The 13,341-nt window shown below is 38.2% G+C and overlaps 2 protein-coding genes across 5 annotated transcripts in view; one reads left to right on the forward strand and one right to left on the reverse strand.

The window, feature by feature from the left end:
- Positions 1–9,336, forward strand: part of flvcr2a (FLVCR choline and putative heme transporter 2a) — a 34,035-nt gene extending 24,699 nt beyond the window's left edge. For 3 of the 4 annotated variants that reach the window (XM_061743399.1, XM_061743396.1, XM_061743397.1), the window contains 7 exons: positions 331–434; positions 2,067–2,177; positions 4,456–4,561; positions 4,666–4,777; positions 5,359–5,423; positions 6,448–6,567; positions 8,075–9,336. In XM_061743399.1, the coding sequence (XP_061599383.1) occupies positions 331–434; positions 2,067–2,177; positions 4,456–4,561; positions 4,666–4,777; positions 5,359–5,423; positions 6,448–6,522 (573 nt within the window). In that variant the 3' untranslated portion in view covers positions 6,523–6,567; positions 8,075–9,336. The remainder of the gene's footprint in view (positions 1–330; positions 435–2,066; positions 2,178–4,455; positions 4,562–4,665; positions 4,778–5,358; positions 5,424–6,447; positions 6,568–8,074) is intronic. The other variant, XM_061743398.1, reaches the window with a different exon arrangement.
- Positions 9,337–10,053: 717 nt separating this feature from the next.
- Positions 10,054–13,113, reverse strand: erg28 (ergosterol biosynthesis 28 homolog). Its single transcript, XM_061743790.1, has 4 exons — positions 12,935–13,113; positions 10,560–10,650; positions 10,359–10,477; positions 10,054–10,207 (listed from the first exon to the last, which is right to left on the reverse strand). Exons 1-4 carry the CDS (start codon positions 13,062–13,064, stop codon positions 10,119–10,121), a joined length of 429 nt encoding a protein of 142 aa, XP_061599774.1. The 5' UTR covers positions 13,065–13,113; the 3' UTR covers positions 10,054–10,118.
- Between the last annotated feature and the right edge of the window lie 228 nt (positions 13,114–13,341).

The raw sequence follows: 13,341 nt of genomic DNA on the forward strand, positions 1-13,341 counted from the left end.
TGTTTTTTATTGTTGTGTTTTGATGTATTTGATGTAATCCCAGTGGATATTTAAAGCTTACAGAACACTGCATTTAACTGCTGCTATGTCATTCCTGCAGTATTTCTGCAGGTGTTTTGGTCAGTGCTATTATTTGTAATATATTATATTATTTGTAATCAGCACAAATTGTCTGTCCCCATATGATACAATCCACCATCCCCCCTGCTGTTTTTTTACAACTCGAGTACTGCTTGTTACTCTCCAGGACAAAAATAATGGCGAGGTCACGGGTGTCGGGGCGATTTAACATGGTCCTTAAGTCATAAATGTTAATGATTTTCCTCTCAGGGTCAAGAGGTGAATGCTGGGAGAATCGGTCTGACCATCGTCATTGCTGGGATGGGAGGGTCCCTCATATGTGGCATTTGGCTGGACAAGACCAAAACTTACAAGTAAGATATTTGTATAAGAATCTGTGTATAAATATATACATATATAATCTGTGAAACACTAAGTGGGATTTATCTGCATGGCTGCATTTCATTTCTTTCAAGTGTCATAATGAGATATCCCTGGACTCAATGATTCTAGATAGGCGTTGCCAATCACAAAGAGATACTCACATCCTATTTTCTATTAAGACGGACACCAAATCAAAGCGTCAGGGAGGGTTGAAAAAAGAAATACCCTCATTGATCTACAGTATTGTCAGTTCCTGTGCTGATGTTACTGTCGTGCACAGAGCTGTGCTGCGAGAGGCTTCACGTCTCTGGAACAAAGTGTTTCAGTGTAGTCTTCAGTGTGCAGGATCGTCTGCTGCTCTCATCCTCTACAGTCGCTGCTCGCTTTAAAAGATCGGATCCGTGCACGGCTGCTCTTTGAATCCTCCTCTCACAGAAAGACGTCCAAGTGCATTAACGCTTTTGTTCATAGTTGGCGCGAGTAACAATCCACTGGAATTTCACCGGAGTTTTACATGCAACGTTCGTCTCTCCTTATCTGGACTGAGGATATACAGTTAAAACAGAATAGTATTATGGTGATGTATAGTATTAGTCAGTAATAGTAACAGCGTGTAACTGTTGAGTTCGATCAGTTATTACAATACCTTCCTGGCATTGTTGTACACAGTTAACTACCTCTCATAGTTCCACGTTTTAGCTGTAAGAGAGGAAGCGTTACTCTGCCTCCGCTGATGCAATCTATCAGGACAAGTTCAAATCTTTAGTCCTCAGATTCCCTGCATGCCAGTAGGACGCTCCGCTGTCAGACCATTTTGGCTCAGATTCTTGTTGTGGACCCTCGCAGTCCTGCTGTCCTACGGTAAAGAATCAGAGGACTTTGCTATATTAACAAAAGTGTTTTGGAGCGTATTTCACGCGTGACTGTACTAGAGCTTTCCCTAATACAGTCCCATCAGAACAAGCTTGTTTTTGCAGACGAATGGCCTGCAGTAATTTAGGAATGTTGTTTTGATTTTACCGCAATTCTTGCTAAGACTTAGGATATCTGTGGGTGTTTGTTGCAGTTTTTCCTGGTAATCGTTGGATGTGTCATAACATGCACCATGATACAATGCAAACAACAAAAAAGATGAAAGCTGAGATACTAAGTATTTAGTAGTATAAAAATATGGGATAATCTAATTCCACACTGTCAGTACTTGGAGTTTAATATTAATTTTGTGTCAGATGAATTGTAATAAGCGGCATCTGCATAAACAAATAACTAAAAAAGGATGTGTTGCTTTTGGCAACATATGTCAGAAAACAAATATGGAATCATCATACTGTACAAATATGAATTGCTAAATGGATGTGGAAAATATTTCTTCACATGCACAGAAAAACAATAAAAGATAAAGAATTTTTTTGTATTTATGGGCTTTGGGAGGCAGCCAGAAAACTGAGCCTCGTCTCAAGATTCAGATTGTTTAACATAAATGTAAGCTGCAAATCAGATGAAGTTTTAAGAGGTTTAGATTATGTTCCCTGCATCCACAGTACTGCATGCTGTGTGTGAAAACACGTGCTGGTTGACCGGTTTGTTACACCACTTTCTAATCTCTGCCCCTGTCCCCACAGACAGACCACCCTGGTCGTTTACGTCCTTACTCTGGCCGGGATGCTGGTTTACTCCTTCACCCTCAACCTCGGTCACCTGTGGGTGGTGTTCGTCACCGCTGGAGCTTTAGGGTGGGTGTCAATACAGTTCATTTGAGCACATCTTTCTGCAGAAAGAAGTGGCGAGTGGTGGAATATTCATTTAGGTCCAAAGGGAATTGTCAAGGCGCTGATGATTAGGACCCAGATGCAGGAGACCGAGGTGGCAGGATTCCCAAAAACGTGGTTTATTGAACAAAAAGCGCTGCTGAGCAGGGATTACAAAAAAAAAACAAATCAAGGGCCTAAACTTGACCAAAAAAACAAAAACATGACACGAGCCATGGAGGGGAAAACAGTACAGACCAGCAGGGAGCAAGGGAAAGACAAGCAAGATGTACACAGAGGGCTTGATGAGACACAGGTGCAAACGATCAGGTCAGATGGGAACAAGGGAAGTCGAGACAAAACTTAAACATGGGATTTCAAAATAAAACAGGAACCTAAACACCAAAACTGTGAAAAAAAACCCAAATTTGACATAAACCAAAAACAGAAAAAAAATAAGTTGAAAATGGGGTATAAAAACATACATGTATAAACATGTATAACTCAAACGTAACGTGGTTATGGTTGACGTTAACTTTAAAAACATTTGGCAATGATAAAGCATTCAATGAGCTTTAATGGAACTATGGGTGTCATCAATACAGCCAATCGCACGGGGAAGTCCGAGGTGGGAGGTGGGAGCAGGATACTAATATGTTAGGTTTTAATAAACTCAGAGGTACCAGCAACAACAGGCAAGAAGCCCATAGAGCCAGTTTCTCATCATTGTATGCATTGTATGCAGGGTGGGGGGTCACAAGCATGCCACCTGAAAGACCAGAAGCAGACAAGAAAGAAGCCTGAACCTAATGCTATTGATTTTCTAAATCATGTACCTGAAATCCTGTGAGATTCTTCCTTGATGGCTCCTTGGAGTCTATAGTGAGAACATGATAAAAAAACAACTGTGAAACCGCTTGAGAGCCAGGGCTCTTGCAGCTCTGCATACCTTGATAATATCCCAGACTATTTGAGAAAACAACAGTAAAAATAAATAGAAATAAATAGAGCAACAATATTAGTGATATAGGGATGGATAAGATTATTTATTTCTTTAACTCTGTACATTTACATACACTTAGAGAAACTTGAATATTGCGTTCGTCCGACTGATTTTGAAGTTTTAAAAGCCGTGTATACACTTCAAATCTATCTTATCTATTAGAGCCAGATAATGTGGTTCTCAATCGAGCTACTCCGGCATGTACTGTACACGCAAACCACGGTTAGCTGAGCTAACGTCCCGGGACTCCCCCTCCAGAAGTGATAAGGCCGCGGAAGCGGGAATAACAACAGTTACGGCATGACAACAACATGGCAGCAGAAGAAGAAGAGGACACGTGCATCTTACTTGCAACACGATCAGGCTTAGTACATATGTATGTATGAAATGTACAGAGCTGCTTCATCGTTGGCGTCCATTTCTTCGCGTGTTGTTGTCTTCCTTCTACAATCTGCTTCAAATCTGCCAGGTTTGTTTACTAATTCTTCCAACTAACTGGAAGAATGTTAATGCAAAAGGACGTGTAGCGCCACCTAGTGTTGGAGAGTCAAACGTGCCTTACTCAATAATTTGATTCTGTTCCTGCACATGTATACTTTGATTTCTCAAGAACTCCAATTAAACCCGTAGCTCGATCCCAACCTTTGCGTAGAAGGTGGCGTGCGCATCTTTCAAGCCCTGTTTTGTGCGCAAGCAAGCTTTATAAATGAGGCCCCAGTACCTTACGGACCAGTGTTCAGAGCAAATGAACCCTACTTTTGTGTCTTTTGACAGTAGTTTGAGTGAACGGAAGTCGACTTTTGCAGATAGTGACAACATAGCAAAGATTGGAGGGACATTCTTCTCCATTTAAATGCACTTTCTGTTAAACTGATCTCGGTTTGTCTGTAGGATCCCTTTAAACACCTTTGTGAAGTTTTGAATGTTGTAAACATCCAGGTGAAACTCTGCAGTTCATTTTCTCTGCATTGTTTTCAAATAGCGTAAATCCTACATTGTCAAAACGAAACAAATGTTCTTATTGAGTCCCTAATCCACAGGCTTCGTCCTTACAGTTCTTGTTAATTATGGCAAGCCGATTACACCCAAAACTGGTTTCCATATTTCTCTGCCTGGTTTTCATTTCTAAAACTGACACGGATGCATTTTACAGACACTCATCCTGCTGTTTCTGTCTGTGAAGCTCTGTCTCAGTTAATTGTGCTATTAAAGTTCAAATTGGGTCAGAGATTTTAGCTGTCAGTTTCTGTCTGTGTGCAGCTTCTTTATGACGGGATATCTACCTCTGGGCTTTGAGTTTGCAGTCGAGCTCACCTACCCAGAATCTGAGGGAACCTCATCTGGACTGCTGAACTGTTCGGCTCAGGTGAGTAATTGTCAGCGCAATCAACTGCACGTGATAAACATACAACATCAAGCATAATGTTTTTTTATTTGGGACTGTAAACTCATTTGTAAATCTCGTTTCAGATCTTTGGTATCATTTTCACCATAAGTCAAGGAAAGATTATTGATAAATGGGGAACTTTACCTGGAAACATCTTCCTGTGCATCTTTCTGCTAATAGGGACAGTAATGACAGGTAAGACATATCAGCTCTTAATCAACAGCTTGTGTTGTGTCTGCAGCCTTTTTTCTTGTGATGGTAAAAGAAGCAATAACACAAACTGTATTTTTGAAAGCTTTAATCCTTATTACAGGTTGTGTAAAGAGATTCAACGATTTGAACACGCAAGGCTGTCTGTCATGGGTGAATTCTGCCCCCTACTGGATGAATCAGTTATTACATTTTGATAAAGTTGCAGACAGGAAAAATATTGTTGTATATATCCTTTTTTTCAGGGAAGTCCTATATTTTGCATTAAATGCTTTCAGTTTTAACTGAAATATAATGTAATCAGCTATTGTCTGACTTTTTCTAAACAGAGTTGGAAATCACCACTTTCAGTGATCTGTGACTAGAGCTTAATTTGTGGCGTGCAAGTCATAGTCATATAAAGTTTATTTAGAGATTTACTCAATGTTAAGACTTTGCACCCGCTTTCAAAAATATTCGCCATTTATATTTTTTATTCTGTTCTGGATTTATTGTAACTTCAAAGTATTTCTTTAGACATTGGCTGTTTTTCTTTCTGTCGTATTGAAACATGATGTTCATCGCAGGATTAATCAAATCTGACCTCCGGCGGCAGAAGGCCAACCAGCAGGCTGAGATCAAGACAGTGAGCGTAAGTTCATGTGTGTGTGTTACATGAAGTCAGATGTGGTATCTTCACATCCCCGTGGAGGGGCTGGGTGTGAGATCCCACTGTGACTCCGCTCTGCTGCAGTTTGCTGCTCACTTCTTTGCTCCAATGTGCTGCTGGGGTTATGCTGCTCATGGGGAAACTTTAACTCTAAACTCACCAAAAATACACATTTTCTCTCAGCTCTGCTTGGTGTGGCAGCTCTCAGACTCACTCTAAAATACGTGCATGCCTGTTTACATATTTTTTTAATTAAAAAAAAGAACAAGCTTCATTTTATTTGAACACACCTTTCAATGCTTTCATACGGGTGCAGTTGACAGCTGTCAGACAGCTTTATTACAGTCATTTGTAAAGACAAAGCAGGTAAATTAATCGTTATACTTATGTTCCATTAAAAAGAATTAACACCAGGTTAATCCAGTAACATGTATGGCATAATCTTGGTTAATCCTTTTTCATTTTAGTTGCAAACAAATTAATTCAGAACAAAATCAAAACCCAGTTTCTTCCAGCTGCTCAAAATCACCCTTGAATTTAGAAAAAAAAAAGAAGGCCATTTTATCAAAGATCTTAATTCACGCTGTGTGCTCTGCAGCTCACCTGTCGCCTTGTTGAAGTCAGCTGTTCATCTTCTCTTTTCTTCTGCTCATAATGCTCCTGCTGTAACAGTAAAAATGCTGCTGTTGCACCAGTACTCCTGCACACTTAGAACTGGGAATTGCTGTTTCCAGTTATGTTAAATGCAATATACGTCTAAACAATTGATGAAACCTAATGTAGAAATGTGATATAAACATTTCTGATAAATAGTTTGACACAGTTTGCTCATTAAAGCTTGTGTAAGAATGGCTAGACGTCTAGGGGACAGGCTGCTGGCAGTATAGTCGGGTGTGCAGGAGGTTCTGGAGCTGCTGGTGGAGGTGGTGTGGTGTGGTGAAGAAGGTGGAGCAGGAGATGACTCTCAAGGCCCCTCAGAGTATTCATGCCCCAGCTATGATTCCAGCCTACAGACTCCTTGTCATCGGTGCAGGACTACGGGGCCACAGCGTGCAGCAGCCCCTGGCAACGGCAGTCTTGACATAAACCCACTACATATCAAAAACCAAAACACACACCTGACAAGGTACAGTAATATTACACCCCACAGGTAATACGTGTACGCAAAACCATTTTATCAGTGTTAGAAACAAAAAAAGGGCTTCTGAAACGTCAACATTTTCAACAAAACCACAAACTGCTCAAGGGTTCAATAAAAAATGTCCACGAAAGCACGATATAAAGGGATTCTTTTTTTTTTTTAACTATGAATCTCGTTGGGTTTTATAAATCGTATTTAATACGATTCCAACAAGGCTTTCTTCTTTTTCTACTACTAACTGTAGTATAGTTCCTCAACAGCACAGACAAATCAATAACCTCACTGTGGACAAATATTTGTCCTTTGATCTCAATAAATTAAAATGATGTTTCAGAAAACTAATTCATAGCCTCTTTTTTCTTTAGCTTAAATCTAATCAAATTGACTGTAGTTATAGCTAACTAGTACCAACAGTGAGATTTTTCCTCATATTTCCGTTAGAGTTTTAACAATACAATGCAGTTACAGATGTTTATTTCTTAAAGAAACTCTTTCTAGCAGTACCACTTCTGACCACATGGGGGCACACAGATCTGTGTTGAAAAACTATCAGTCGAGATAAAGCTAGAGCGCAAGTAGGCAATTTAGTTAAGACTTTCTTCACATGAAGGAAATCGATTTACCAACGTTTGTCACACTCCACTGTGACGGGTGACAATACTCCTAGCTTTCAGCTTTTCACCATTTGATTTTCCTGGTTTGCCAATTACGCCACACACCAAAACAAAGGAGAAAGGTTTGATGTAGCTGGCGGCAACACACTGAAGCACACAGTGAATTGGACAGACAGAACTGTCCATTATTGGCGTAAGTTCTGTTTTGTTCTCTGCATTTTCTTCTGCCGGTACTTCCGAGTTAAATTCGGCGTTGGGGACTGTGCAGCATGTGGAGAGCACGTTGGTCAGTTTCAGTCCCGTGAATGAACGTTGACCTTCAGAAATCATTAACGCATTAACTGGATATGTTGGTTCAATTTCATCCCGACTAAGATGTTTACATCTATTTTGACATTCAGATTTCAATTGGACTCTTGCCGTAATTCGATTTTTTTCTAATGTCATCTAAATATACTGACTAGCAATTCTGTGCCAATAAGTGTGGAAACTTCACCACGTCTTGTAATACCACATTGTGCCACTAGAGGTGCACTTTGTTCTGTCTCATGCCAGGAGCTGACGAGAGCTTTGTTGTGATATTTCTCTCCCAAGTGATCTTAAACAGCTTGAATGAAGGCAACTAAACCTCATTTTCTTGGTTCTTGAAGATATATAATCTTCCATCTAAGAGCCTAAAAGATCTTTCTGGATGGAAACCAAGGACAAGTAAGTTTAGTTGCCTTGATTCAAGCCGTTGAGGATAACCATGACGTGGGTGACCGAGTCTACACCGGCGTATTCACCTACGTGGTCAGAAGTGATATTTCTACAGAGCTGCTTGTCGTCACATTTTCAGAACTACTTGAATTCTAATTGTCTGTCTTCATCCATCCCAGAAAATGACAGCTGACATGGAAGTGGGCGTTTCTCCACCTGAAATCTTGAAGGACAGGAAGTTGTAAGAAGGGCTGAAGTCTCCTTTGTAAAAAAGAAGAGAAAAAGAAACACTGTACAGAACAGAGAAAACGATATTTCTAAAGCATCAATGTGCAGAAATGAGCACAAATGACTACAAAGTTCAAAGCTGCTCTCAACAGTTCAAACATGGAGCTTTAGTCATCACACTGAACTGTCCTCTGTGACCATTTTAATAAGTAAACATTAACAGACCTGCTGTCATCTGATATCACCATCTGACGTACTGTTTGGACTCCAAGCTGCAGAAATTCACAATGGTTTGGTTTTCTAAGGTGCAACTTTCACACAAACCATTGTGAAGATCAGAAATGCACTTGGAAACCTGTTGGATAAACCTTTTTTTTTTAACTACAGTCCAATTTTATATTTGTTGTAAGTGCAATGTGACTTCTATTTTACTGACTCCTAGATACTAGTTTTTAACTAAATTCAAAGTTATAGAATTGCTTCTTTAGATTTTGCCATCCTTTCTTATCAACGTTAATGTGTCATATGCATCTAATGAGCAATATTTAAATTGTATTTCTTAATATTGTACCAATATTGTGCGTAATTAACTGAAGTCTTTACATTGCTGAAGGTATTTCATTTGAGTGTTCTGATTTTTAGAATATGCATATGAAATGCAGACTTAGAGCTGTGAGGCGTTTCCCTGTCGTGGCAGTTCAGGTCTTCACCTTTCTGCCACCCAGGATCCTCGAGAAGTATTACTTCTGAATCCTGCTGATTATAAATATGATTGATGCTGTGCATCTGAGTAGTTTTATCCTAATTTTATACAAGTGGCCTCTAGAAGAAGACATCTGGAGTTAAACATCTGGAACACAAAGAATGTGAGCTCAGCACAGAATCTGGTGGAAGGATAGCGCAAATCAAATCTATCGTCATTTTGCACACAAAACAGTTTTTATGTACTCTTTTTTTTTGTTGTGAATTTGTTACCGAGAAATGTTGTTTAGTATGTGTAAACTTTTTTTTTCATGAACTTGTTTAACCTGATCTGTTGTGGCAGTTTACATACATAATTACAATTGTTCTGTGATTGTGAAAAGTCCTACTTTATCCATTCAGTAGCATCGTAGGATATTGGACCGAGCATTGAACAGAATTTACGACAATCGTACAGTGTTTGCCACTTTGTATGTGCCAACTGAGTCTGATAATAAATATTTTTAGATTGCACTGTACAGTGTGAGATTTTCTACTTAACTATTCAAGTTGCAGACAGATTGCTGAGGGGCCCAAGCGACAGAATACAGTACGTATATCAGAAAGAGATGCTCAACATTCAAGATACATAAAAGAGACATAGTAAGATGCAAAAACGTAAGACAAAAAACCCAAACTGCACAGACACAATACTGGTCTGAACTGATCTAACTCATAATGACCTCACAGAGGGACTGAACAGGATATTTGACCAAACATGTAAATGTAAATAAGAATTGGTTAACAAAATGTCTGTTTTAATACAAACATGGAACAGAACAAAATCAGGAATTGTCTAAATGTTAAGAAATGAAGCATAAACACAATTACACTCTTGATAACAGGGCATCAGCACTCTTACAAAGACAATTTCAAAAAGACACATTGTTCTCTTATTGTAGAGATAGAAAGGACCAAACATTAAAATAACAAATTTTAAGAAAGATTTTTATAAGTTCTGGAGGTGTAAAAACATTTCACGGCACTGAACAACTACTGTGAAACAAGTACTATAGTCTATATATGTTTGTGACAGTTTTATAACGTGTAACTGTCTGGGTGCTTTGGTAGATCTGAGCTGTTGTCAAAAAACTAGAACAGTATAGGTGGTGATCAGGTGAACACACACACACACACACACACACACACACACACACACACACACACACACACACACACACACACACACACACACACACACACACACACACACACACACACACACACACACACACACACACACACAGTATAATACTAGTTCCTCTTCTTCTGTCGTGCTCCCACTTCTTCTTGAGTCTCTGTTAAACACTGGAATCCAAAGAGCATTCCTATGATAGAAATACCTGTAAAGAAATATGGTGGAATTCTTTAACAGTCAAATTTTTTCAGAAGAGATGTGACTGAAATTTTACTTCAGAGAAAATAGAAAATGCTGAACCAAAAATTACACATTTTGATTGACAAATGAGTTTGAGAACTATGATTAGTTCATACTTGCAACAATGAGTGGTGCCATGACTCCAATAGTCAGCGGGGCAGTTTTGTAGATGAAGGCTTCAGAGAGAAAATGGCCCAACGCCAGTACAAATGTCCATAAGGTGATGTGATAGAGCCTGCAGAAACCAGTGTGATCCACTCAAAAGCAAGTAATATACAAACTACAAACAAGCTCCTGGACATGACAAGCTGGCTTACGTTCTGTTCTGGATATCAATGGCACAGGCACAACGAATGATGGACGACAGGAACGTCCAGATCCCAAATGTTCGAGCTTGCAGGCCATTCACTGGGAACATGGGTGGAAAAAAGAAAAAGGTTCAAATAAGTGTCATAGCAGAGCCACCTAAATATATCCAATAAGAATTATTCGTATTCTTATAAAATCAATATAATAATTCATACATCCAGTTTCAACACACAGATTCCTTGTCTATTTTATATTGGTCTCAAATATTTCGTTAGTCTAGCTCAGGGGTCGGCAACCCTCGGCTCTAGAGCCACATGTGGCTCTTTAGCGCCGCCCTAGTGGCTCCTGGAGCTTTTTCAAAAATGTTTGACCTTTTTTTTCCCTTTTTTCTTCTTTTTTTTCTCTTTTTTCCTCTTTTACCTTCTTTTTTCATTTTTTTCTTCCTTTTTCCTTTCCTTTTTAATCTCGACATTTCGACTTTTTTCTCGAGATTGTACTTCAACATTAATCTCGAAATTTCGATTTTTTTCTCGAAATTTTTACTTTTTTCTCGGCATTTCGACTTTTTTCTCAACATTTTGACTTTTTTCAAGAAATTTTGACTATTTCCTCGACATTTAGACCTTTTTCCTCAACATTTCGACTTTTTTCACGAAATCTTGACTATTTCCTCAACATTTCGACTTTTTTTCATGACATTTCGACTTTTTTCTCTAAATCTTGACTTTTTTCATGAAGTGCATAATGTAAAAAAAAATCTTCCCCTAGTTATAACTAATATAGATACATGCAGCATGTGTTGCCTTCATTCTAAGGCTTATACAAGACTTTTCATTTTTTGCGGCTCCAGACATATTTGGTTTTTGTGTTTCTGGTCCAATATGGCTCTTTCAACATTTTGGGTTGCTGACCCCTGGTCTAGCTCTATTTTTAAGACTGTGCTTAGTCAATAGCAACAATACAATTAAAACAAATTAGACATACAAATATTGATGTCATTCTAAAAGCCTGCACCTCCTTTGGCCATAATTCATTCAGTTCGCTACAGCTAGTGATTGGAATCATCTGCAACAAACAGACTTCACACATTCATCCCATTCTCTTCCTTCAAAAATACACTCCCAACATTCATCTGTGATCATTGCACATGTTTGTAAGTCTTCCGGACCAGCGCTAACACTTTTTATTGATATTTTTTATGTGTTGTGTGTTTTTTACATATCGTGTTTGATTGTTTCACTGTGATTGTACGTGTTTGACTCTTTGTGCTGCCTCTTGCCCAGGTCGTCATTGTAAATGAGAAACTGTTTTCAATTGACTTACCTGGTTAAATAAAGGTTAAATAAAAATAAAAATAAATAAAATAAAATAAAAACATATTAAAAACATTTTCATCTGTGGTTTTAGCAAATGCATAAAATATATATTTTTTTAAATCTGAGAAATAGTTGCTATTAAATACAAAATAATCACATTTAAAATAAAAGTTATGATATGAAGGGGTTTAGCGGCTTTTAGGGGCCTGCAGATAACACTATTGGGTGAATGGGTAGATTTGTTTATATTTATGTACAGAAATAGGCAGCTTACATATGTGTATGTATACATGTGTATAAATAGGTATATATATATATATATATATATATATATATATATATATATATATATATATATATATATATGTATATGACGGAGCTGCTGCCTAATTTCACTGTACCTGTACAATGATAATAAAGGCTTTCTATTCTATTCTATTCTATATATGTGTGTGTGTGTGTGTGTGTGTGTGTGTGTGTGTGTGTGTGTGTGTGTGTGTGTGTGTGTGTGTGTGTGTGTGTGTGTGTGTGATTATGTGTGTGTGATTATGTGTGTAAGTAGATATATACATAGATATAGAGCAGATGCAGTTAATAGAGACAGTATAGTGTAAATAAGTATATTTATATAAATATTTATATGGGCAAATATATAGAAATATTCAACTATGTGTATGTATGTATAGGTATGTGTGTGAGTATAATTATAGTATATAATAATAATAATAATAATAATAATAATAATACTGTTATTTAATACGGGTTAAATGATAAGTGGGGTAGGATTAAATAAGTTTACACTTCTTCCTACTCCTTTTTTGCACATGTAAATTAAGATATCAAGTGTTAAAGGTTGAAATTCTTTGTTTTGTTTTCTTCAACTTCTCTTGAAGTGTTGTTTTTTACATGTACAAAAATAAGAAAAATCAAATAAAAAAAAGGCGCCCCCTGCTGCTGAAGTAGTGAATATCAAACCAGTCGAGAACAGCTGTTGACAGGCGTAAACCACGACAATAACAGCCAGCGTTGGACCGTGGGATCTCTATTATATGAACATTTATCCTCACCAAACTGCGGAGTGCCCGTGTAGAGCTTCTCTGACAGGAAGCTGTGGTCTCTGAAACTCTGCACCGTGTTCCCCACGGCGATGACGGACACCATCACCAACCAGCTCCGCAGGACGTTCAGACTCATCATCCTCGCTCTAATCCTCCGGGAACAATCAATACAACCAGACAAACGAACTACAACTACACAAGACATATCCAAAATATAATCAGTGACACATGTGAGATGAAGATCATCTACAGGTTAATAATACATCAATAACTAGAAAGTCGAAACAGGTTGGAAAATGGTTAATACGGTTTGTGAGAAAATTGTAACGAAAAGCTATGTTTACCTGGCGTGAATGATACTAAAGTGGGACCATGATGACTAAAAAAACGACCTTAATACCATAAAAACACCCCAG

This window comes from Cololabis saira, chromosome 16, assembly GCF_033807715.1.
Source record: "Cololabis saira isolate AMF1-May2022 chromosome 16, fColSai1.1, whole genome shotgun sequence".
Classification (NCBI taxonomy): Eukaryota; Metazoa; Chordata; class Actinopteri; order Beloniformes; family Belonidae; genus Cololabis; species Cololabis saira.